Raw genomic sequence first — 25981 nt, 5'->3', positions numbered from 1 at the left:
CAAACAAAAACTGGAGACAAACTGGGATTTTATGAAAACATTAACATGCAACAGAAACCATGTCCAAAGCCAGAGTGATTTCTTCCTACTCTGAAAACCCTCAGCGTGAAAAGGTAAAGCCTGCCCTTAATTCAGAAACACAATCGTCATTTGAATACAAAAAGCAGTTAGAGCTGAATGCTAGCTTATAGTTCTGAGTTTTGCTTGCTGACTGAGATTTGTCTTGCTCTGTTTGGAGCTCTCCCTCCCCCAACTCCCTTACCCTCCCTCCCCCCTCCCCCCACTCCCTCTGTTCACCTCTGAGGTTCATTTCCATCTCTAGTGGCTTTTCATTTCTCTCCAGGTCTTACTCCCTCTCCTGACCTGACTATAAAAATATAAACATGGTTTGGTGGCTTACTAATTTTTTGGTGGCTCTAGTCATAGAGCCACAGGGTCAGCCACCTTCTGCTTTTAAAATGAAGCACCATGCTTTAACTTTTCTGTGTTTGAATGAAAAGGAGCTTTATTTTTTTTCTATTTTTTTTAACTTTAAACCGTTTATATCTGAAAGAGATTTTCACTTGCTTTCTCTGGAAAATGTGCCTTAGAGCCAGATTTTCCTGGGGATCCATGTCCTTTTGACTGGCTAGGTGTTTCTGTCATTTCCATGTGGGGAGGCGGAGCAGGGGTTTCCTGGTATCCACCTAGGCACAAGTCACACTACTGTTTAGGCCTCGGTCAGATCTCAGGGCATAAATGGAAAAACATAGGCAGAAAGAAAGATATCTGTTCATCCAGCATAAAACAGTTGTACCAAGTAAAATGAAACCTCAAGGATAAATCACAGTATTCAAGATGAAACAAACAAAAAAATTCACTCTACAGTGAAGTGAAATGTTACAGAAGGCTGCAATCGGATTCGACTCAACTTTCCCTTTCACAGCCACTTAAGTAAAAAAGTAGGCAGGCAGGAAGGCAGGCAGGCAGATAGACTCTTTCATAGAATTAACAGTGAGGTTTTTTAGTCTGTTCTCTGGTCCCACCAGCTCTCCCAGTGTCTTAGCCATAAGGTGATAACAGAAGACGGAAACTGCTTTCTTTGTGCATACCTAAGAACAACAGAGATGCATCAGGAGAGAGCTCTGTCCTTAGATATTGTATCTTTCTGTTCTTGGTTCATTCAAAGAAAGCCCAGATTTCTACACAAATGTCTATTGTTTTCTTGTGGAATGTTTCTGACAGAGTCTTAAAGATGCCTTAGAGTGCCGGGCAGTGGTGGTGCACGCCTTTAATCCCAGCACTTGGGAGGCAGAGGCAGGTGGATTTCTGAGTTCGAGGTCTACAGAGTGAGTTCCAGGACAGCCAGGGCTACACAGAAAAACCCTGTCTCGAACCCCGCCCCCAAAAAGAAAAGATGCCTTAGATTCCTATGAGAAGTGTTTGCAAGCACACTGCCTTGAAACAGTTGAGTAGTATTGTCACATCGACACAACAAACACAGCAAGTTTGACTAACCTTTAACACATGACATAATTTCACAGGTCTGAAAATGTCTAACATATGGCTATTTTGTGACACTCTTTAAAGTGTGTTTGGTGTCCTGCCTACGAAGTTCTGCTTATGTGATACCCGAGTACTAAACAACACGTCTAGATTGTTGGTTCTAGTGAGAACGCAGCTGAAGCCGCTCCAAGTCTAACCTAACGGGAGACTCAGCGAGAGACGATCAGACAGACCTGACTGGAGGCTGCAGCAGGTGCCGCTTGAGACTTGCTTAGTCTAGCAGTCAACTCTGAGCAACACTAGAATGCACACACCCAGAGCGTCAGCACCCTGACTGTGGAAGGCGAGAAGGCTGAATCACAAGACACCTCTGAGACCACAGCCATGTGTCTGACTGCAGGCCAGGAGGAGTGAGCAGGCTTCACAAGATGGAAATCACCATTCAGCAGGCAGAGCAATCAGCTCATAGTGACAGTCACCGCCTTAGTGGGGTAACGCTTTGGATGGCAGCTTATTTCCTAAGAGGAGAAGGCAGACTAGGAGTTCATAGGCAAAAGGAATGCAGCTGGGCACTTTCCAGAGGTGGCTTCTGTGTTAGCCTTGCACTGCTAACACTGCTCAAGAAGCTTCGGGAAGGACTGAACCTGGCCAGGGGAAGCCATAGGAATTCAGCCCCGCCCAGGCAGAGGACAGACAAAGCAGCTGAATGTTACAGAGGACACCTCTGTGGTCATGTGGCTATGAAAACCACAGGCGTCTTTCTTTCCATGGGGTATCTGTGGACCGGTGACTGGGAGACAAAACAGGGGCTTCCACAGGCTGGGAATGGCATGGGCTCTTCCAGAATTGGCCACCTTTTCTTACCTACACTTCCGTTTAACCTGACCCATCTTAAAGTTACCCCAGCGGCTCGCCATCATTTAGAACTGGAATGCAAAAAACCAAGAATGTGGTAAATAAGGAACAGCAGGCTCCTTTGCAGAACCTCACCTGCCCTGACTTCCTTGTGATGGATCAGGCTGGACACCACATGGTCTCTGGTACTGACAGAAAGGTGGACAGAGCCCCAGGGAGAGCTCAGAGCTTTTCCAATCCAGGCCACCCAGTCCAGCTATCACGACAGCCCTATACCACAATCTGAGAAGGCTGGCAATGGTCCAGGATACAAAGCTAAACTTTTCACTCTGGTTTTCTTTGGCTCATCTTTAATGATTAAGAAGTTCAGATCTTTTCAAAGTATATAGATTTTTTTCTGAGTATTTTTGTAAGTTGACTGCCTTTGGACTCATGGCCCAGAGCTTTAAGCCTTTTACTTTCTATGTTTCTTTGAGAAGCGCCTTATGCCAATGGTATATCTCTTTTTTATTAGGGAGCTTTGAATTGCTGTAAAGTCAATTTTAGTATTTAATACTCACTGTTGCAGCGTTTCAAAGCCTTGCTGCTTATAGAGAAGTTCTTGCTTCATCTGGGAGAGTTCTCTTTTCAGCTTTTTAACCTTGCAAGAGAAATGAGGGCAGCCATTAATGTTTATGAATTAGTAACAGCACATTATTTCAGAAGATAAGAAGTTATCGAGCTAACAAACCTTTTACCTCTTCTCCATTACAAACATCCTGAGGGGGGTCCATGAGGTATATTTAAATCATCAGTGGCGTGCATAGCTGCCACGGCTCAGTCACTTACTCACAACACTGTCAACACTGGACAGCACTCTGATCCTTGCTTTGTGTTAAGCAGCCAGTCAGGGTCACATGAGGACTCTATACCTCTGACTTCTCCCCTTCTTTTACTGGGCTCTGGGTGACCAGCCATGCCCTGGTTTCTCACACAAGCCAACTGACTCACACCTCAGGGACCTCACACATGCTATCACACTTTGCCTGGGGCTCTGTCCAAGCCTCCCAAGATGGACTCCTCCCACATGTCTCTGAGTTAGTTCCTGTCACCTTCTCATTAGCATTTCTCAGATCACTTTCCCTAGTCCTTGCTCTGCTTCATTTACCCCAGAGTATTTATTCTCCAACAGCTCCATGGGTGTTCTGTCTGTCAAGGGACAGTAGGCTGCATGGGTGCTCTGTCTGTCACGGGACAGTAGGTTGCATGGGTGCTCTGTCAGAGGACAGTAGGTTGCATGGGTGCTCTGTCTGTCAGGGGACAGTAGGCTGCATGGGTGCTCTGTCTGTCAGGGGAGAGTAGGCTGCATGGGTGCTCTGTCTGTCACGGGACAGTGGGCTGCATGAAACCACAAACATCAAAAACATCTGCAAGGGTTCTAAGCAAACTAAGTGATTAATAAAAACGTGCCATCACACTTCTCCTGGTACCTTTGGCAATGACGATGTGACGGGTTGACAGATGAGAAAAGCTGCACCTGCCTGGAGTTTAGTCACATTCAATGAAGGCCCTCACATGAGCAGCAGGAACTCACTTCCACATGCCGAGTGATAGCTTTTAAAAAGTAAACTCTGTGGTACCATATTTTAATGTGTTTCTGAACATTTATTGTCTATTTATTTTTCTCATTCTGAAGTATCTATTGACTCTGTCCTGTGGCCAGGTCTGGGCCTGAGGCATGGACAGATAGTGGCCTCTTACTCCTCCTGCTCCAGGGTCCTTACTGAAGCACAGATGAGCTGGGCTCTGTAGTAACAGTCGTGCAGTGAAAAGCAGCTTTCCAGACACTGAGGAAAGTTCAGCATATGCACAGGGGTCTAGGACTCCGGCTCGTGTGAGGGGCTGGACAGAGGCCATCTGAGGAAATGGCCTGAGGTGAGGTATGAGGGTGAGTGAGTGTGCTCTTGGAGGAAAGGGAAGGCACTCAGCATGGGAAAGTGTCCGGATCCTAAAGCCACTTGATTCTCAGGATTGAAGAGTGCTCCTGCTGCTGGGTCACAAGGAAGGGGAAGCCTGGGCTACAAAAGGCCAGAGATGTAGTCTTGAAGCCATGTTGAAGATTAATGCCTTATGTTAAGAGCAAGAACTGTCCTGGGTGGTGTGTGTGTGTGTGAATGGTTACTGAGGAAATGCCTCCATTAGATCAGCAATAGGAGCTGTAGAGCATTTTCTTGGTTAATGACTGGTTGGGATGGGCAGTGCCCCCTGGGAAGGTGGTCCTGAGAGGTGTAAGAAAGCAGGCTGAGCGAGCCAGGATGAGGGCAGAGAGCGGGCCAGTCAGAAGGGTTCCTCTAAGGCTTCTGCTTGAGTTCCTACCCTGCTCTCTCTCAGGGATGGACTGTGCCACAGAAGTGTAAGGTAAGTAAATCCTTTCTTCCCCACGCTGGCTTGGTTATGGTGTTTTGCTAGAGACTGCTGAGAAAGCACACAACCACAGGAATCAGGGAGGATCTGACTGCGAGCTCTGCTCTGTGATGTTAAAGGATCACCGTGAAGACTGCCCTGGTGGGCCAGAGGGACCCGTGGTGCCTGCTTCCTGTGTGCTAGGATGAGGACACTTAGCGTGCTGGGGAGGGGGTGGGGGGAGAGGTAGCAGAGATCCCTTTCAAGTACCTAGCGTGGCACCCCCGAGGAGGAAACTACCTTCCCAAAGAGCAGGGCTCAATCTGAGAGATGCTGTAGTCAAGTGGAACATGTGGACTCGATGTTCAAAAAGTGTCTAGATTAGAGAAAAAAGGCAGACTTGGAGACAGGCAGATGATAGAAATAGGAGATCACCTCAACAGTAAAAGCCTCAAATACCTTCATTACCCAGCAACCCTGGAGAAGGGACAAACTAAACAGAAAGAGGGGGGGGGGGGGTACATCATGAGTGTGTGAGAGAGATCAGGAGAAAAGGCAGGTGCTGTGTAAGTCATGTCTCTCTGTGTGGAAATGCACAGTACTTTGATTAAAGTAGATTAAAATTCAGTATTTTATGCTTTAAGTTCAATCTATTGTTCCACTGTGCCCACTTAAAATATAAGTAATTATATTTCTAGAAGTAAGGCCAATGCTATCAGAATGCAGAGAAGAAAGAGATGGGTGGGGGTACCTGATAGAGACAGAGATGGACGCTCTGGAACGGAAGCTGCCGTGAAGAGCAAAGACTGACAGAACATTCATGGAGCATGGGAAAGACATTGGCCACTCACATGTCAAAGGAGGCACAAGTAATCAGCAGCTCATGCCCCGTGTGCTTGTGGACCTGACAGCATGCTCGTACTTTGTTAAAAAGACAATAACCCTTCAATTTAAAATAAAACAAAACCAAAAAGTATATCAAGAAGTCAATACCAACTCAAAGAGAAGGGCTGAAACCTGTCTTTACTTTTGAAAAGAGAGTTGGTAGAAACTTCTTAAGACCACGTAGAACTGCTGAATTAAGACAATCAGTGTCGCACACTGACAAAAAGTGTCCTCCTCAGAGTCACTGGGGATAGAATGACAGATCAATTTAAATGTTTCAGATAGTCCGTGTCTCGGAGATACTAGCACCCTTCACATTCACCACAGTGATGACCAAGAGGCGAAGACACCAAATGGCCACCGACAAACGAGCAAAGGAAATAAGCTTTGTACAGCATTCAGGTTCACAAAACAATCAGAAGATGCTGCGGTATGTGTCAGCACAGACGGGCCCTGAGGACATCACATCAGAGAAAAGAAGCCACTTACAGAAGGATAGGGCTCGGTTCTACTTATACAAGCCGCACAGACTCACAGGAGGGAGAAGAGGCTGGAAGGAAAGGCACAGGAAGCTGCTGTTCAGTGGGAAATAACACGTTCTACTGTGCAACAGGGCACCTACAGTTAGCAACTCAGCACTGTATACTCAACATGTGTTAGGCTCATGCTAAATGTTCCTATCACACATAATAAAAGCTAAAATTTTAAAAATCTAAATTTAATTCTGACTACCCTGACCTCTGGATTTCATTGTGTATGGACCAATGACATAGGCGGCTAACCTGAGTTGCGTTGGCTTCATGTTATTAAATTTGCCTAACGCTGGCTGTAAGCACAACCACTCCTAGCTTAGGGAGGTTACCCAAATGGCTCTTACTTCCCAAGTATCGATTTTAAAATCAAATGGATTTTGTTTCTTAATTGTGAAACAATCCACTCCCATTATATTGACTAATGAGAATAGATCTGGTTTCCAGCCAAACATTCTTTCTAATTGTTCTTTGGCTTTGTGCAGATGGACTTCCACTCACCTTTCCTCACCAGCTATGGAAGAGCATGTTACCGCGCCAGTTACTCCAAGGCACACAGCTGGAGGATCAGGCCAGTGCTGTCTGCATGCCGAGCACACGCTCTAGCACATGCTATAACACACGCTCTAACATGCTCTCACACATGCTGCAGCACACACTGTAGCACACATTCTAGCGCATGCTGTAGCACACACTCTCACACATGATGTAGCACACGCTGCAGCACACATTCTAGCACAAGCTGTAATACACACTGTAGCACACATTCTAGCGCATGCTGTAGTACACACTTGAGCACACGCTCTCCAGGGAGGCAGTAACAGGTAGTTCTACTATTCTGGGCATTATACCGACCACTCCCATCTTCAATTCTCACAATTATGCATGATAGCGACATAATTCTAATGCTTACAATGTATGTGAGGAGCATGGGACCTGAAGAGAAAGCAGTGGGGAACCTAACAGAGAGCAGGGTACAACCCAGGACCCAGGAGAAGTCTTAAAGCTACAGTTAGAGTTACACCAAACCAGGCTACCAGAAACCTGTGGCCTTTTCTTCCAACTTAGAAGTGTCCGTACTCCTTGGCCCAGACCTGATGACACACACGGCTCCACAAGAACAGAATTGGCAGAGTCAGAGTATATGTATAAAAACCATTTTATACATAGGTTTCCTTGGAATCAAACTCACAATGCAGAGTGTGAAGTCAGAGGCAAGAGACTCAGGACCTTTGCACATTTCCTGCTTTCTCTACTAAGCTAAAGTCGCTGACATTTTAAATCAACTTCAAAGTTATTTCTAAAAACTAGGAAAACGCTGTGATTGAATGTGCATGGCTGGAAACCACAGCAGCTCTTCCCACTCGGCACAGGCCTGGAGCACTGTTTTATTTCAAAAGCAGGAGACTGAAGAGGATGACGAGGAGGAGAAGTAAATCTGAAACCTGTAGGCCTCTGAAAGATCGGGAGACAGGCAGGCTTCCCAGGCTTGCCCCTGAGGTGAACCCGGCAGCATTAAAGCTATAATGAGCAAAGTGGTATTTTACTAATGAGTCCCTTCCCCTTTCACAGTCACTCCACTGTCGCGCAGGAAGCTCCTCTATAAGACGAGAAAGGGCAACTGTCACCCTGCTCCTCCTGGAGATCTCTCAACGACCCTACCCTGCTCCTGATCTGCACCACAGCTCATCACCTCCGGGTGACAAGAGGACCAAGAACACCACTGTTAAACTTTAAACACACAGAGGAAAGAAAGCAGAATCCCAGAAGCTGCTAGAACCACTTATGATGACTAATTAAAGGGTTTCTGCCCAAAGAAACAAGATGGTTTAAATTAGTAAAAATTTTTATAAAGCCTATGTGAAAAAAATCCTAAGAACATCTAGGAAATTTACTGTCTGAAAATAAAAATAATACAGAACTATGTAAATGTTCTCTATGATCACATAAAAATCAACCAGCAAGTTATCACATAACCCAGCAATTCTACTCCAAGCAAATATCCGGAGAAATGGAAATATATTTTCTCAAACATGTAAACATGTATGTATGTTCAGTCTCACAGACGCAGAGTCACTTACAACTCAAACTGTCACTGTCTGGCGGAAGGATACGTATAGTCTGTTCCTCAATACTAGAATGGACTATTGCTTTGAGATATGCTACCACACAGAAGGGACTTTAGAAACATTACTGAAACAAGGAAGCCAGGTGAGGAAGGCTGGATGTTATAGCTGACTGCCTGGGCTCTGTTGCTCTGTTGCTTTGAGGAGAGACCATGACCACAGCAACTCTTACAAAAGAAACCGTTTAAATTGGGGGCTAAGAGTTTCAGAGGCTTCTCTGTTGTTATCACAGCAGGAAGCATGGTGGCCAGAAGCAGCCCTGGTGCTGGATGTAGCTTAGAGCTATAGCCTGACCTGTCGGGAGCAAAGAATTAGGTGTGTCATGGGCTTTTGAAACCTCAAAGGTCACCCCAGCGTGATACACTGCCTGGACAGAGCCACACCTCCTAATCCTCCTCCAATAGTGCCACTTCCTGGTTATGAATCTATGAGCCTATGGGGAGTCCTTCTTGTTTATGCTACCTCATTGACATTTATGTGAAACAACCGCAACACACCAATCTAGGGACGCAGGAAAAAACATTTTAAATCAACTTCAGCAGATGTGGTGACAGTCTGCAGCGTGAATGGCTGGAGAAGAGAGGTGTGCAGAATGAGGAGTCACTGTTAGTGGGGACAGGGCTCTTTTGAGGGTTCAAGTGTCCTACAATTAGATTGTGATCATGACAGGCTATACATAGTCTGAAACCCACCAACCTGTCCATTTGGTGACTTCACATTAAATTTTTAATGTGTGTTATTTTAAATGGATGAAATGTTACTTAAGAAAGTCATTAAATTAAAAAAAACCCAAGAAAATTAAAAAGATGGAATATAGAAATAACTAAACTACAAACTGATTAAAGTAGCCAAAAATAAATTCAAGTGATAAATACTTGGACAATCTCTTATTTTAAATTAAATTTCAAGATCTTCACAGTGTTTTGCTGGGCTTGTGTCTATCTTTACTTCTCTGCTGGCCCATAAGCCAGCTCTTCTCCACACTCACTCCCAGCAAGTGATACCTCCATGGGCAACCTTTGACATCGTGCTGTACCTACAACAGCCTGTGCTTCCCCACATCATAACCTTACACTAGCTCCCCCACCAGACTAGCTTCTTCACCACCCTTGCAAATCTGGTAAATGTCACTTTCTAAACGCATACCCTGAACACCTGGCTGGAGCCTGAGACCAAGTCTCCTTTGTTGCTCACACTGTATTCAGTAGTGCCCACTGCTGCTTGGCCTGAACACCTAAGACAGCGTAAAGACTGGCTGTACAGAGGGGAAAGTGCTTGCTGTGCATGCCTGACAGACAACTCCTGGAAAACACACACACACACACACACACACACACACACACACACACAATTTTAAAGACATGAGTAGAAACTCAAACTTATCCATTGGAAAGGTTCTTTCCCATTACTGTGTTACTATTCTAAGTAAATCATATTCAGATGCTAAGCTGTGGATTCCTAGAAAGAAGCCCATGTTGGTCATATCATTTTCAAATGTTGCTGTAATTACTTTAGGATTTTGGCATCTAGGCTTATATACCTGACATATACATTTTTTAAAAAATTCTCATCCAAACCACACACACAATTTGTTGTTAAATTTGTCTAATCTTGTTTCTCTGAAATCTCAACATTTGTACAATACAGGTTTGTTTTGTTTTGTGTTGGCTTTTTGTTTTATTTTGTTTTTAAGACTGAGTCTTACCATGTAGCTCTGGCTGGCCTACAACCTGTTTCCTGCACAAATATACAGAGGGCTAGCCTCAAACAGAGAGATTCACCTACCTCTGCCTCCTAATTGCTGGGACTAAAGGCATGCGCCACCCCACATGGCTTGAGTCAATTTTGATTCATAAATTCTTTTTCATTTCATCTCAAATTTTAAATGTAGTACGTATAAGTTTCTTAGGATAGTTGCTATTTTGGAAGTGACAGTTTTGTCTCTTATGTGCTTTTTTTTTTAAAGTCCCCCCCACACACACCTTTTTCCCCCTATTTGATTCTTTCTCACTTTTGAGACAATCTTGAAAGACATCTCTCAATTCAGTAAAAGTATGCACAACAGCAAGGAGACAGAAGCAGCCTGGACATTCATCCAGAGGCCCAAGAAAACATAGCACACATACACAACGGGCTGTACTCAGCTACAAGGAGAAACAGCATGTGCAGGAAAATTGACAGATCTCCAATTAGTACACTGAGGGAACCCACATTCATAAAGACAGATACTACGTGTTCTCTCTCCTATGTAGAGCCTAGCATGTGTGTAGGCAGGGCCTGTACGTCACAAAACTAGAAAGGGTACCATGAGAGGAAAACCGCAATAAACAACATATAAGAGCAGACAAAAGACTACTGGGACCAAAAGATATGTAATCTTCTCTATTAAAAATTGTTTTAATCTATGTGCGATGATATGTGCCTTTAGTCCTAGGATCAGGAGGCAGAAGCAGGTGGATCTCTATAAAGTCAAGGCCAGCCTGGTCTGTATAGTGAGCTCTGGCCTAGCCAGTGCTACATGGTGAGACATGGTGTCAAAAAAAGAGAAAGTTTTAAACTGTGCTTCTGTTTATCCTTTTGTACTGTCAGACAAGCATACAATGTATTTCAAGCATATTCACTCCCGAGGCCCAATAAAGTATCTTTATCTAAAACAATTCCCTTCAGTCTACTTTAAATTATTTTTCCTGTTCTGCCAGTTGTTTGAGCAGGCTTTATAAAACCATCGAAGTTATCATTTACAAATGGATTTCTCCACCTGTCGATACTGTGTCTGATCAGACTATATTCTTTCCTAGAGAAGTCAACTGCATTTAATTGCAAATCGCTCCAAGCACGGTACAACTAAGGGTGTTGAGGGTCAGAATGGAGGGTCAGAACACGAGTGAGAAGAATCCCCCAACAACAGTGTCAGTGAAGACACTGATTTGCATCTGTTATTCAGCCTGCAGTGCAGTGAGTGCCCTTAAAAATTAGACAAAGAGGTCAGACCATTAGAGAAAAAGAGAAATAAAATATCATTAGGTACATGATATGACTGATATATTTCCAAGGTCTGGGACTGAATTTTTGAGGGTAGAGGGGGCACAAACGTGTTATGAACGTGTTACAAATGTGTTATGAAATTTCTTTGAAGTTACTAGCAGGGCATGAGAATAGCGCTTATGCCAAGCAATCTTCTCTCAGTTTCTCTCAGTTTCCTCTTTTTCTTAGTCATATAATTTTCAATTTCATTCCAAATCACTATGAAAGTTGTGCTGTACTCTTCAGCCAAACACCAACTATTAATAAACAAATTGATCTAAACATCCTAGGAATGAACCATCTAATGCAAACACTAGGGTTACAAATTAGCACATGCTATGTGTGACTACTCCTTCATCCTGAAATAAGGTTTGCCACATCTGAAACTCAGAATGTAAGACAAAGTGTGCGTGTGTGCGTGTGTGCGTGCGTGTGTGTGTGTGTGTGTGTGTATTTATGTAATGATCTTATTGGATTTTCCAGCCTGACTGTGGAACCTAAGCAGGCTGAGACTTACAATCCTTGCAATCCTCCTGCCTCAGCCTTTGAGTCCTGGGACCCTAGGCATGTACCACCACCCTTACTTTAAGCTAAAGTTTATATAAATATAAGTACAAAGACCTTTCATGTGTAGCCAAACGGCAATCCTTACTTGTAGGGATTTATATCAAGTACGTTACTATAATTTTATTACATCATTTAGAACACTACTTAAAGTAAAATATTTCATGTTAATTATTTCAACTCTCTTCACAATTACAAATCAAACCTTTAGATTTAACTGCCCGCGGGACTCCAGGATGCAGCTGACATGAGGCTTCAGTCATGTGGAGCCAGGCTCTTTGGTGAGACATGCATCTAAGAGTCACCCAGGCTTCAGTAAGTAATCCCTCACCCATGTTCCCACCAAGTGACCCTTCTGGATCACCAGGATGGACCAAATAAGGGTAGTTTCTTTGGCCCGCTGATGTCCCACCTGGAGTGAACAGGTGTCTATATCCCGCCCCCACCCCCAAAAAGCAGCACAGTAATTTGCTAATTTTTTTTTACATTGAAGTATGGAACCAGTGCCTGTTTGCCCCTGAAACCTGTCAGTGTGATTTGAAAAGCTGGTAGGTGTCCAGAGCAGTGGGGTTAGTTCCTTCATTAATGACTACCTTCCAACATCAATTTATGAAAAGGGCTTTTATGTACAGGGATTCTGCTTGGTAGGCCAGCCAGACAAGCCAGGTTGTCCACAGAGACTCTACAGTGACACCCATCCCTTTTCCCAAGTGCTACAAAAGTCAGCAGAGCCAGGCGGAGTCAGCAGAGCCAGGCGGGGTCAGCAGAGCCAGGCGGGGTCAGCAGAGCCAGGCAGAGTGAGTGCTCGCTCAGGCTCCAGCTCCAGCACCGCAGCAGCAGCACAATCCGGGGTCTGACCACTTCTAAAACCCATTCAACTGTCCATCAGCGCCAGTGACAGAGGCGAGGGCGGGGCGTGTGAGGGCGGGGCATGTGAGGGCGGGGCGGATGGTTCCTCAAGTCCTCTTCTTCACAGAATCACCTTTCCAAGAAGGGCATCTCTCTGACTCACCTTGTAGTCCCAAGGTAACAAAACAGGTATGATATTTACTGCCCCTAATTAAGACCAGAAATCCTGGCATAACATAGCCTTGTCAAAGATGCCTTAGGAGACAGGTCTGGAGATGTGACCACTTGGGGGTCTCCTGAGATTCCTATTGACAGACCCATTTAATGGTTATTTGTATGAGGGACCTTAATATGTTTTTGTTTTTAGCCACTCCTCACAAAGTTTGACTATTTCCTTCCTTAACTGTGCAGACTATAGTAGCCTACTGTGGCTATGACCCATGTTATAAAAGATAATTATAAAAACTGGTTAACATCTCCAAAGACAGTAATAACTTCCTAAAAGTCACAATCAAGTGCTGGTAGAGTTTGTTAAGAGTGAGTCTTAACAAAAATGTCTTCATTTCCCTGTTCTAAAAATAAGTTATCTAGCTGAAATAAATCGCAGTAACACACAGACATGGCACACAGACACAACACCAAAGTATCTGAGGCCATTGCATGTAGACAGGGTAGAGAACTGTAGACAAACTGACAGGCTAGAGGGCCTAGGACACCTAAAGAGCATTTACTACCAGATCCCACACATCTCTCCACGTGGTTTTAGAACTTACACGAAGATGATCCAGACTTCCAGCACATGGACCCTGGATCTGGGCTTTGGGTCTTGTTTCTGTTTTGTCCTGGGCCCTGAAAGTAGGGCCTTGGCTAAGCTGCACCCTCAGGCTACACATGAACCCACATGTGGATCTTTCTCCTGCTTTTTATTTAAATAACAACTGCATACATTGTAAAGAAAACCAAACCAAATGGTCTATCTGAAGATACTGGGGAACCACTGAGGCCATAGAATTTATGTTAAAGGTCCCAGAAGTAAAGGGAGCAGAGGCCTGACCAAATGCACCACTGTGTTTTCTGAGGACCCACAGAGGAGGTGGGCGAAGGCAGCAACTGGGGCTTGGAGAACAACAGGTAGTCAGGCCCACACAGCCCAGCCGAGAGTTCAGCCTCACTGAAGCTGATGAGGTTTGCAGAGGGCATTCCACGGGCTCATGGGCAACTTTGAGAGCTTTGCAGAAGAGCCAGGGTAAACTAGAGACGGACCACCTTAGGGACTGAGGACTGAGTTACAGTCGTTTTCAACTCTAACTGGATTTAAATCATCTGCTCCTGACCCAAGTGCCTACAAGAAGCAAAGCTAAATGCTCTGAAAAATACAAGACTACCCAAAGCTTCAAGTTATCTTTGCATTTCCACACATGGACTGTATGGCTTAAAAGTAAGCATCTGAAAGGAACAAGAACTGACCAAAAGCCAACAGAAAAGCAGCCTAGACCCAAGGACCCCAAAGACAGGACCCAAGCACTGGATTAACCAAAGTATGAAAATATGAAGCACTATGACTATGTTGGTCAAAAAATGCATATTAATGTGCAGAATGTGGGCAAAGAACTAGAAACCAAAATAAACAAATAAAACCATTTAAAAAGAAACACGTAAGTAGAATTCAGCTGAAATAAGTAATAAAAATAAAAAATCTCCAGGTGTTTGAAAATGAAGCAAGATACCACACTGTGATTCCCCAAGAGGAAGGAAAATGTTCGGAAGCCCAAGACAGTAACAAGTCGGCATCTATGGGAGAAAGCAAGAGTCATAGGTATTAAGTGATTTCGAGCCTTAACACAAATATTTGGAAGAAGAGTAGTTGAAACTCTTTGGCAATATTCATCAGAAAACAGGGGGTGGGTTTGCTTGCTCGTCTGTTTGTTTTGAGGTTCACGCTTGGCAAGCACGCGGACAGCTAAGCTAGCCCTACTAAAAGATGTGTTCATTCGGACAAGCCAATTCATCTTATATCAGAAATGTATACGTGTAGCAGGGCCTTGGTGGTGAACACCTCTAACCGTAGCGCTCAGGAGGCAGAGGCAGAGACAGGTGGTCTCTGTGAGTTCAAGGACAGCCTAGTCTACAGAGTGAGTCCTGAGACAGCCAGGGCTACACAGAGATATCCTGTCTCCAACCCTCACCTTCAAAAAAAAGTGTACATGTCTGCACCAGAAAATATGTATGATATATGCATACCAGCCTAGTTATTAGTGATCAGAACCTGGAATAAACGCACGCACATCAGTGGTACAACGGAGATCGCTGTCTACCAAAGCAGTCCTTAGTAACTTTAAATGTGAATGTGAGTGAGTCCTGAAACCATGCCGGGGAGCCATGTCCGTGGGAGCACTCCAGTTTACAAATGCCTAGAAGGCATTGGCTCGGTGCCTTCGAGGCAAGCATGGCTTCCAGGGAGAATGGCTGTGAGGGACCATGTGTGAGGACACACAGCAGTGTTTGCAGTTATGATGGGGACATGCCTCATGACCCTGGTACTTATTAAATATGAGGTAATTTGCTCATGAACAGCCCATATGATCCTCCCATCAAGGATAAACCAGATTGGTATTTAGCAGCCTGATCAAAATAATTAAAGCAATGATCAGGAAATAATCCTTCCTGAGGAAGAATGACAGACAGACATACAAGGTAGTGGAAGTTACAGGCACCTTTTTAAATACCAGGACATCTGATAAAAGAGCAAAACAGCTTAGGAGACAGAGAGGGAAAGTAAATTATCAGGATGCAAGGTTTCCCTTGCACACACTAACAGCTAATAAGAAAAGCCAACATCAGTAACAAAGGTAGTCCCAGTCTATGGCCATACTACTTGAGGGTACCAGGTTCCCATTTGATCTCTGAAGCTAAGTAGGGTCAGGACTGGTTAGAACTTGGATGGGAGACCAAAATAATCCAAACTTCAATCAAAGGAGAAGACTACCCAGCAGGGCAGAGTGAAGATGCTCCTTCAGAGACAAAGCTGGGAGATGACCACACATGCTTCCTTCATGACTTGAAGCTACCCCACACTTGTTCAATAACAAACTACAATAAAAGCAATCTTACCCTTAATCGCGTGGTGGAGATCTCAGCTTTTAAAATATCAGGATCATATTTAGTGCTAGATGAAGACCCTGAGAAGACTTTAAGAGAGAGAAAAATATTACTTATAAATTTCAATAATAGTAAGCTTAGAATTTACTGATTTTACAAGTAAGGCTTATGGGCTGGACCCGGCATCCAGCCAGGCCTTGTAACCCCAGTTAGAGGGGAGGCTGAGGCAGAAAGATTGCAAAATCAAGTCCTTCTAAGGGCAGCTTAGACAACTTAGTGAGATCTTGGCTTAAAATAAGAAGTAGGTGGTCCAGCCCATGCCCAGTATGCATGAGGCCATTCCTGGTTCTGCTAACACACAAACACACAGAGAGCCAAGATATATGTTCTTTTATGGATCTGGTTTTCTTTTTTCTTTTAGGAGATAGGTTCTTATGCTTACTTCAAATCTATTTTATTTTTTGAAACAGGGTCTGCTAGACTCAAAGCTGCAGTGATTCTCCTGTTTCAGCCTTCCCAATCCAAGGATTACTGGCATGAGCCAGCAGAGCTGGCTCTACAAGCCTTTGTCACACTAAAAACCAAACCTCAGGATACAAAAAAACAATACTGCAAAGGAACGTGTCCTGGGTCCTTAAAGAACTTTATGCTTCGCAGCTTCTAAGCCCATCAGAGCTGCTTCTTTAAATAAGGCCTGCTCCAGATGACTGACACAGGAATAGAGGAGACGAAAGGATGAGTTCCAATTGTCGCAGTACCCCCTCGTAACAACAGTGAGTGAGCAAGAGTCTCCTTTAAATGACTCAGGTTTGGGCTGCAAAGAGTGTTTGCTGCTCTCAGAGGATGAGTTCAGCTCTGAGCACCCAAACTGGGCTGTTCACAACCACCTGTGACTCTGGCTCTAGAGCGTCGGATACCTCTAGCCTCCTTTGTTGTTCTGACAGAGAAATTTACTCAGAAACAAAAGGCAACCAGGCAGAAGCATCAGGAGAATCAGAAGGTTTGTCTAAGCCCAAATGGGGAGCTTCCACCTCCAGTGGGGTGGGACATTTCCCTGAGAATCTGTAGGGTGGGTGTCCCTCATCTCCACAGCTTGGAGGAGCTCTTGCCTAGGAGGGAAAGGGCTCACAACTTAACCACAGGAATGACTGACTGTCACCTCTCCATCCCACCCTCACACCTCGTGAGGTGTGAACAGTACTCACGGCTTGTGTGAGAGCTTGATTTTTCTTTGTAGGCATCATTTAGCCGCACATATTCATCAAGGGCCAGCGCCAGCCTCTGCTCCTTCACGTGGTACAGTTCCTTCTGTGTCCTGAGTGCATCCTGGGCCACGGAGAGATAGTCTTTGAGCATCTTCTCCTGCTCGCCCCGCCACTGTTTCCTCGGATCTTCAATCTGTGTGGTTTCTGAAAAGACAGTAGGTGAGGATTTGTGTTGGGATTTCATTGTTTGTGGGCTGATTCATTGAGGGACTGGTTCGGATTCTTGTATCCTCTAAAGCCTCTACTGGAAACTTCTAAAAAGTGACGTGTCTAAAACTTAGACATGGCTGTTTTCTTTATTTACTCCAAAACCGTCCCTTGTCTTTTCACCTACAGTCCATGACAACAGTGTACTGCAACTCTAAGCCCTTCACACGGATGTCACTCATCAGACATCCTTTTGAGAATTCTCTGGCTCCCCAATACCCCAAAAAACAAGAGCCAAACTCATCAGCATCCAAGGCCATGGATACTCTGAGCCAAATGGACCTCTGAAGGCCACACTTCCTCTGACCTAGCGTAGGATGCTTGTCCTCTTTCCCACTGCATGTGCACTGTGCCTGGCCTAGGCCACAGGCCATCACTGTCCTCAAATTCACAGAAAAAAATATTGACAGCAAAAACAAAAGAATATTTAATTCTGAATAGCAATTTCATTCAGTTATTACAATCTGTTGAATCTATAAATACTGGGACTTACATTGCTTTGTGGGTAGTCATTTTTCAATGAATTCATTTTTTATTATAGATTCTACCAAAAATGTCAATAACTCTGTGGTAGATTAGAAAATTTAATGCTGAAGCCACCTTGCTTTTGCTCTGAGGAGAAAGTCCTTTAGTGACTGTAAAATTCTCTAAACCAGTAATAACCCCTGGCAATGGAACATGGGCCCTGGGAGGGGTCACCCTAGTCCTTTTATTTTATAATAAATGTATTTGCCAAATACAGGGGCCATGTGCTGGTATCTGGCTGTGGGACAAATGCAACTTACACAGCAGTGTGGCATTTGTGAATCCATAAGGAGGCTAATACAGGTCGGCTAAGAGACCTCCTCAAAATGTCCGCACTGACAAGTCACAAAGGAATAGACACTTTTGGCTAGAGAGGAGGTGAAGAGGCTCCTCTCCCCAGTGAAGTGCATGTTAAGCTATGAAGCAACAGCATCACACATTGTCAGTGATCACAATTTATGGGGCTAGAGAGATGGCTTAATGGTTATGAGCACTGGCTGATCTTACAGGGGAAATGGGTTCGAGTCCCACCACACACACAGTGGCTCACAGTCATTTTTCAGCTACAGACTCTCTTCTGGCCTCTGCAGGCACTGCCCTCACATGGCAGACACATGCAGGCAAAACAATAATAAAAATGAATTTTGTAAAGGTCAAATTTTAAAACTGCCAGTGCCGAGGTGCTGGAGGGAATGTGACGCGACTATGACCTCATACATTGTGGCTAGAAATGTCCAGTGCAATAACTGCTTTATAAAACATTTAGCTTATTGCCAAACAGCCCAGGATTCAGCAACTTTTTTACTCTGAAACTATGGGAATATGTATTAATAGAAATACCCAAATAAAAGTATTTATTAACAGCTTTATTCACAGTAGACAAAGACTACCCACTGCAGTATTTAAATTTTGGTATATTCATACAATAAATACTACCCAGCAATAAAAAGAAAAAGATATAAACAATAAACATGACTCTTGGACCCCAAACAGCATGTATAATCATTTATACGAAATCCTGACCAAAAGCAAATCAAGACCAAAGACAGAAACAGACCCATGGCTACCTGGGCAGCCATGTTACTCACTATAGTGGAGGACAAACATCTTCTTTGAGGGGACAGAAACATTCCATCTCTTGATTATTACAAAGCTTACTTATGTGATATATATCTGTTAAAACTCACGAGCTGTATACTGAAAACAGATGCAACTCTTTAACAAAGCTGACTGAGGGGCTAGGAGTGTAGGTGACTGGTAGTGCTTGTCTAAGGAGTTCCCTCCCTCCCTCCCTCCCTCCCTCCCTCCCTCCCTCCCTCCCTGGAATGCAGAAGAAAAAGTTACTCTTAATAAATAAGGTTTAAAGTTGATTACATGTACTTTTAAAGACTCGGATGAAGGGCATTAAGGACACATGGGGCTAGAAAACTGGCTCAGTGATCTAAAACACTTGCTGCACTTTGCAGATGACCTGGGTTCAATTCCTAGCACCCACATGGTAGCTCACAACCATCTGTAACTCCAGTTCTGGGGAACCTTTTTTGATCTGAGCACCAGGCACACCCATGGTCCACATACACAGACATAATTGTACATGGTGCACACACATAGATATACACATAGGCAAGTACTCATACACGTAAAATAAATTTTAAAACCCTAAGAGAGAACTGATGAGGTGTTTATGGCCCACAGGACTGACTCTTCAGGGGCCTGACTCTCCTGGGAATGTGTGACTTGGCCTCCAGATGTAAGGTATGACATTAAACTGAAGCAGACAGGGAAGGCTCTTGGAGCTAAGCGAGGCCCTGGGTGATGCACAGAAAGCTCTCGCTCAGTAGAGCATGGAACTACTGCCTTGCTTACAGCTCTTGCTTCATATTCGCTGGCTAATAAAAGCTGAGCTTTCTTTGAAGCACAAATTTGAATACTTATTCTAAAAATAAAAGGATTTAAGTGCACAAAAGATGCACATCTCAAGTAATTACTAGGGGTTAACACATCCTACAGCCACTGTCCAAACAGGACACGTCCTGAGAGGGTGGGCCCTCCAGACAGAATCTTCAAGGAGAAAACAACAGAGCAGCCACGTGGAGAATAAGAATGGGAGGCAGAGCTCACACAATGAGGGCCTAAAGTGCTCCTTGTGTATGTATAATTCATTGTAACATGGGTCTTTACTATTCTAACAGTACTTAGTTCACACGACAGTACTTAGGCTCAAAGCACTGAACCTATCCCATAACAAATAGGAATTTCTGGTCCTAAAGTCTTCTTGGGCTGCAGAGGGGACCGTACTTCTGGATTGGGCTGCACTGGGTTCCTTTTCTCTCTACCCCCACCCCTACCACCACAAGGAAGCCAGCTGCCATGGCAGGATGTGCCCAGTGGGGAGGCTCACCCTGAAAGGCGAGAGGAGACCTCTGGCCAGCAGCAGCAAGGAATGCTGCCAAGAGCCACAGCCTGAATTTAGAGCAGAGTCTTCTCCAGCAGCGCCCAGGGGTGACTGCAGCCTGGCACCCTGGTTATAGGGCTGTGAAAACTGCAGCCAGGACAGCTATGCTTTACCTGACTGGGGCCCATAGGAACTGAAAGATAACAAATATTAGTAACTTGTCATCGTGAGATATGTAACTATTAAACCAATCACGGGAAGAGCTGCAAAGCTGTGAATGTTTAAATTAGAAAAGTGAGCAGGCATCCGTGGGTTCAGAGTCATATTTGTCCCATGGTTGGGAACTGGTATACTTAAATAAATATTTCTCAACAGCGGAAAGGCCATGAAATACTGCAACAATACTGACACTCAAATTAATGAATTCAAACAACAGCACACGACAACAAGTTATTAGTATTTTGTGCGTTAATAATGTGCTTTGTTTGAGTCTAGAGAAACACTCGAGCAGAGTGGCTTGAAACATTTATATTTCTGAAATATCGCACAATTCAAACATGAACCACAAAAGAGGACTCCCAAAGGCATCTTCGAAGATTTCATAAAGCAAGACGAGGCTTCATCTCCATCTGTTACATTTGCTGAACACATTTGAGAAGAATATTTATTAAATGTAAACATGTAAGGAAAGTGTGCTTTACAAATGTGGCATTTGTTTTGTTTTATTAAGACCTACTGGCCTTGGGAGATCACTATATCATAATGCACTGTAATTTGCATGTTGTCTGCTATATTAAAGAAGTAATATACTACATGCTTTAAAACATCACATATCTCAAGAGAATTCACATCCGTTTCATAGACATGGGACGTTACAGATAGGAAACACAAAACCTTATCATGGAAGACGATATTACACTTCAGAGAATAGTGTTTCTGTCTATAATGCACTTCTATTCTTCCTGCTGTGTTCAAAAGAATAAATGAAATAAATATGAACAACTCTTATCTTTCATTTTACAAAGTATCTGCAAAACTTACCTGTTGCTCATTGTTCCACATACAATTATTAAGCACCGACTAGATGACTAAATAAGACGTTGGAGGAAATCGTTCTGCACAAAGTAAGCACAAGCACAGAAACCCCACAGACCTTCAGAGAAGGACGGCTCATCCTACAGCAGTTGAGAGAGTGCAGGATCCTGCCCTCGCACTTCTCCAGCCGTGACTCACACAAGCCAGCCGCTTAGCATCCCTTCTTCTCTTACCACGTCCCATGCTCTCCAGCTTGCTGAAGCCTTTGGCTGTAGCTATGCTCTTCCGTCTCCTGTCCCCTAAACTCTGACACAGGCTATCTTTCTCCTGTTAACGCAGCCAACCTTTGAGGTCAGCTAGCACTGTCTGCAGACAGCACGGGCACACTTTAGAAGAGAGGGGCTCCTACCTGCCCCTGCTCCTACCTGCCCCTGCTGTACCTCTCCCCTGCTCTACCTGCCTCTGCTGTACCCAGCCCAGCCCTGCCCTATCAGTGCAATGGCAATCCTTCTCACATCAAGTGGGAAACTCACTCTGTAAGCAACAGTGTGTGACAGAAGAATCTATGCAAACACATGCAAGGATCTTAACTACATTTTAGAAAATCACCTGACAGAAACATGAGGCTCCACTGCCAGAAGGGTTAATATGACAGCTTGGAAACTGTTTGGAATGAAAGATACAAACTAAGTATAAGGAAGCCATTTCTAAGACACTGTAACCGCACTTGGATGTGGAACACAGTTTAAAACTCCAAGCCTGGGTATGTTTGCCTCCACAGGAAATGGACTGAAAAGATGTACAGCCAAGATCCGGAGAGTTAGTTAAGTCCGGGTCTTGTGAAGCAGTGATGTTCTCTCATCCTCATTTCCTTTGTTACGGTGCAGTTGCTTTTATAAACATAACCTAAGCTTCAAGGCTGGATTGAAGAAGCAAAGGGGCAGATGGGAAAAGCATCATGAGGAGACGATGAATGAGGCGGTTCTCAGTTATTTTCCAATTAGCATCCGTAAGGACCAAAATGTGTGTGAGATAGTATAGGAAGGCAAAAGATCACTTTTAAGGTTTTGAAGACTGAAGTTTCTTAAGGGCAAAGTTTGATTACAATGAAGAAAATCAGGTGCAAACATAAACAAGACAGACATTTGATAGTAATTATAAAGAAAAACATTATGACAGGTAAAGAGGCACACACTGAGGGGCAGGGAGAGGTCACAACTTTGGGAATAACAAAGACTGGGAACCTTCAAATGGAATATAAGTCTAACAATGAAGAGAGAAATTTTTAAAGAAAAAAAAATTGAAGAGAAATCTGAAAGTTCAGAAAGAGGAAGACCACCGGGTAGTGGTGGCTAATGCCTTTAATCTCAGCACTTGGGAGGCAGAGGCAGGTGGATTTTTGAGTTCCAGGCCAGCCTGGTCTCCAGAGTGAGTTCCAGGATAGCCAAGGCTACACAAAGAAACCCTGTCTTCATAAACAAAAAAACAAAAAACAAACAAACAGAAAGAGGAAGACCTATGTCAAATCTACATTTAGATATAAGAAAAATCAGGAAGTTCCAAATTTGAGAAGTAAATGATCACACTTTCAACTTAGCATCTCCCGCCATGCTGCCCACCAGCCGCGCGGGCAGCTGCCCACCAGCCATCGGGTCTATCTGCTACGCCTGGACATTAGCCGTGAAAGAGTGAGTGAGGGGACCTTCAAGTGCTGGCCGTCCTAGGTATCATTGTATTCAAGACCTGGGCTCGTGGTGGCTTGAATGATATGTCTCCATGAGCCTCGGGCACTTGAACACTTGGTCCCCAGTTGTTGTCAATAGAGGCTCAGGAAGTGTAGCCTTGCTGGAAGAAGTGTGTCACTGAGGGTACACACCATCCCCAGTTAGCTCTCTGTTTTCTGTTTGCAGTTTGAGGTGTGATTCCTCAGCGTTCAGCTTCTGCTCCAGCCCGTGTGTCTGCTCTCTGGTCGGCCATTATGAACTCTATGCCTTTAGAACTATAGGGCCCAAATAAAATCTTTGTTATGTTTTATCACAGCAACACAAAGTAACAAATACAGGGGTGCACTGGCAAAAGCTGAAGCTGACAGTGTCCCTGCCTGGAGAGCCTGGAACCAATCATCCCAGGCTTCAGACGATAGAGACTAAAGGCTCTCTGTACTGAGTATGAGGCTCAGTGCTCTAGGCCTGAAACACCAAGATTCCTGCATTTAGATGCAGTCTTGGTGCTCAGCAGCAGTGACCAGTAGCAGGCTATCCCTGCTGGATGGGCGCACACTGGACATTAGCTATGAACGAGTGAGAAGACCTGGGCTTGTGGTGGTCTGAATGATTCAGCTCCCACAGTGACTAGCATCCCATGCTATGGTATTGACGCCCTTGATCCTTCCTTCGTCTTCACAGTGACTGAGCAGTCTACACAGAGTGTCTGTGTTCAGTGACAGCCTTTGTTAGTTCTTCCAGTCATTTCCCAGCCGGCTGCCGTCTTGCCACTGTTGCTGCTGCTCTCAAGGCCACCCCTGCCTTTGCAGCTTCCACTCCCAGCCTTCACGCTGCCGGACCAGTCAGTCACTTTACTAATGAGCCAACACAGCCAAAAAGATGACTCGGGTTATGAAGGTAATCACACACTCTCTGGCTGGATCGAAGGCCTCCAGTACAGGTACCATGCCTGGTACTGGAAATGTGGCCAAGAACCCAAGACCAGGGAGCTCATGGGCCCCAACATAAACCACTGCTACCACTGCTCTGCTGAATGGACACGGTATCAGACTGCGCTCTATAAACTCCTACCTCTATCCTCACAGATGAGTGTAACTCTCAGACCTCACAGGAGAGCCCCACCACACAGTGCACAGCGGACTACGCACTGCTCATCACACACAGCAAGCACAGGTGTCTGTCTGTGGAGCGATCAGCCATAAATGAGCACTGGAGAAGAGGAAGCCAAACTGTAAGAGCCAGAGGTGAAGGAGACCAGACAAGACTGTCGTCTTCTGGGCATGACGGGACAGCAGCATTTATGAGCTCACAGCAACTGAGGTGTCTGAACAAGACCTGCACGAGACCAAGGCAGACAACATTCCAGCATGGATGGACGAGGGGTTCCCATCCCCAACCAAGCAGCTATTGACAAGTGGATGCCTGAGGGGGAGGGAGAGTCGGGTTTCTTTAAGGGTGTGGCCACTGGTAGGCTCCCTCAGATGCTCCCACACCCTTGAATATTGAGTCAGCACAGAAAATCATGAGATTGAGGCGAGATCTGGGAGGAGTTAGGAGAAGAAGAGGAGGGATAATATGACTGAGATACATCATAGGCCTGTACACAGCTCTCAAAGAACATATAAAAATACGGTAATTTTTAAAAAGTCCATTTAAGGCAATTCTTCTAAGGAGCCTAATACTGCAACACCCCAGGGTGGCACAGGAGGGTGCTTTGCCTTAGTTAGGGTTTCTACTGGTGTCACAAAACACCAAGACCAAAGGCACCTTCAGGAGGAAAGGGTTTATTTATTTCTTCTTAGAACTCTCAGGCCATACTTCAGCACTGAAGGAAGTTGGGACAGAACTCAAGACATGAACCTGGAGGCAGGAGCTGAAGCGGACAGAAGCTGTGGAAAAATGATGCTTCCCGACTTGCTCTTCATGGTTTACCTGCCCAGGAGTGGCACCACCCACAGTGAGTCAGCCCTCCCTCATCAATCATGAATAAAAACAATGCCCCACAGACTTCCCTATAGGTAATCTGATAGAGACCATTTCTTAACTGAGATTCCACTTCCCAGATAACCCTGAACTTGTGTCAAGTTCACAAAAGATCAAGCAGGAACTCAGCTTCTGGAGCCCACACTGTGCTCTGGCAGCCAGCGGCTGTGGTTAGCGCACCGCTTCCTCAAGTCAGTCCCAAAGGGCAAAGTGTCCGGGTGCCGACAGGCCGTTTGGCCAGCTCTTTGGCTGGTGGTCCTCCACCAAACCAGGGAAGGGTCTCACTATGTCAGTCAGAGAGTCAAATTATTTCAGGTGCCCAAGAGCTTAGAGGAAATCAAAAAGGATGTCATCAATAAGGTCTATCATTCGCACTACAGTGCTTTAATGACTTAGCAGGGCTCTAACAGTGCTTACCACTACCTCAGTGCCAAATACATCTGCCTCATTTCTATTAGGTTTTACCTGATTATGCTAAAAACCTAAAACTTTCTCTCCTTCTAAATACCAGTTTGTCTATCTGGGAGATGAAAGGATGCAGACAGTGAAACAACAGAAAGGTTTGAGATTCATGTTCTCCTCTGAGAGACAGCACTATATAAAACACCGTACATACACCACAACTTGTCTTCAAATCCCAGCAAAACTGGTGCTGCCTAGGAAGCTGTTTCAGGGTACCGTGGAGGAAGCACACACCACCCATCACTCCCAGAGATTATAACTAACCCAGAAAGCCAATCAAAGGAAGATTAAACAGCAAGAAGAGGAACTGACTGGGGAAAAAAATAAAACACAAGAGTAACTCTTGCTTTACTGTGTAATGCCTGTAATATTTCTTGTTGGTTCTTGGATCTCACAAGATTATAAATGGATTTGAGAGGAAAGACTCCAAAACAAAAATCCACTTCTTGTCAAAAGAGTGTGGGCAGGGGGCTGATGTTGCCAGACAATGCTTGAGTCTTCTGGGGCCTGCCCAAAAAGAGAGAGAGAGAGAGAGAGAGAGAGAGAGAGAGAGAGAGAGAGAGAGAGAGAGAGAGAGAGAGAGAGG

The 25981-nt window shown here is 44.6% G+C and overlaps 1 protein-coding gene across 1 annotated transcript in view; it reads right to left on the bottom strand.

Moving 5' to 3' along the window:
• The window catches only part of Wwc2 (WW and C2 domain containing 2), a 166222-nt gene that overhangs the window by 54720 nt on the left and 85521 nt on the right, over positions 1-25981 (bottom strand). The window contains exons 3-5 of the mRNA XM_028757662.1: positions 17005-17208; positions 15812-15888; positions 2901-2980 (exon numbers count right to left, since the gene is read on the bottom strand). Coding sequence (XP_028613495.1) covers positions 2901-2980; positions 15812-15888; positions 17005-17208 — 361 coding nt within the window. The remainder of the gene's footprint in view (positions 1-2900; positions 2981-15811; positions 15889-17004; positions 17209-25981) is intronic.

The sequence above is a fragment of the Grammomys surdaster genome, unplaced genomic scaffold (assembly GCF_004785775.1).
Source record: "Grammomys surdaster isolate TR1022 unplaced genomic scaffold, NIH_TR_1.0 126178, whole genome shotgun sequence".
NCBI classification, from domain to species: Eukaryota; Metazoa; Chordata; class Mammalia; order Rodentia; family Muridae; genus Grammomys; species Grammomys surdaster.
Note: the sequence above shows the minus strand (reverse complement) of the source record. Positions and strands in the feature narration are given on the sequence as shown.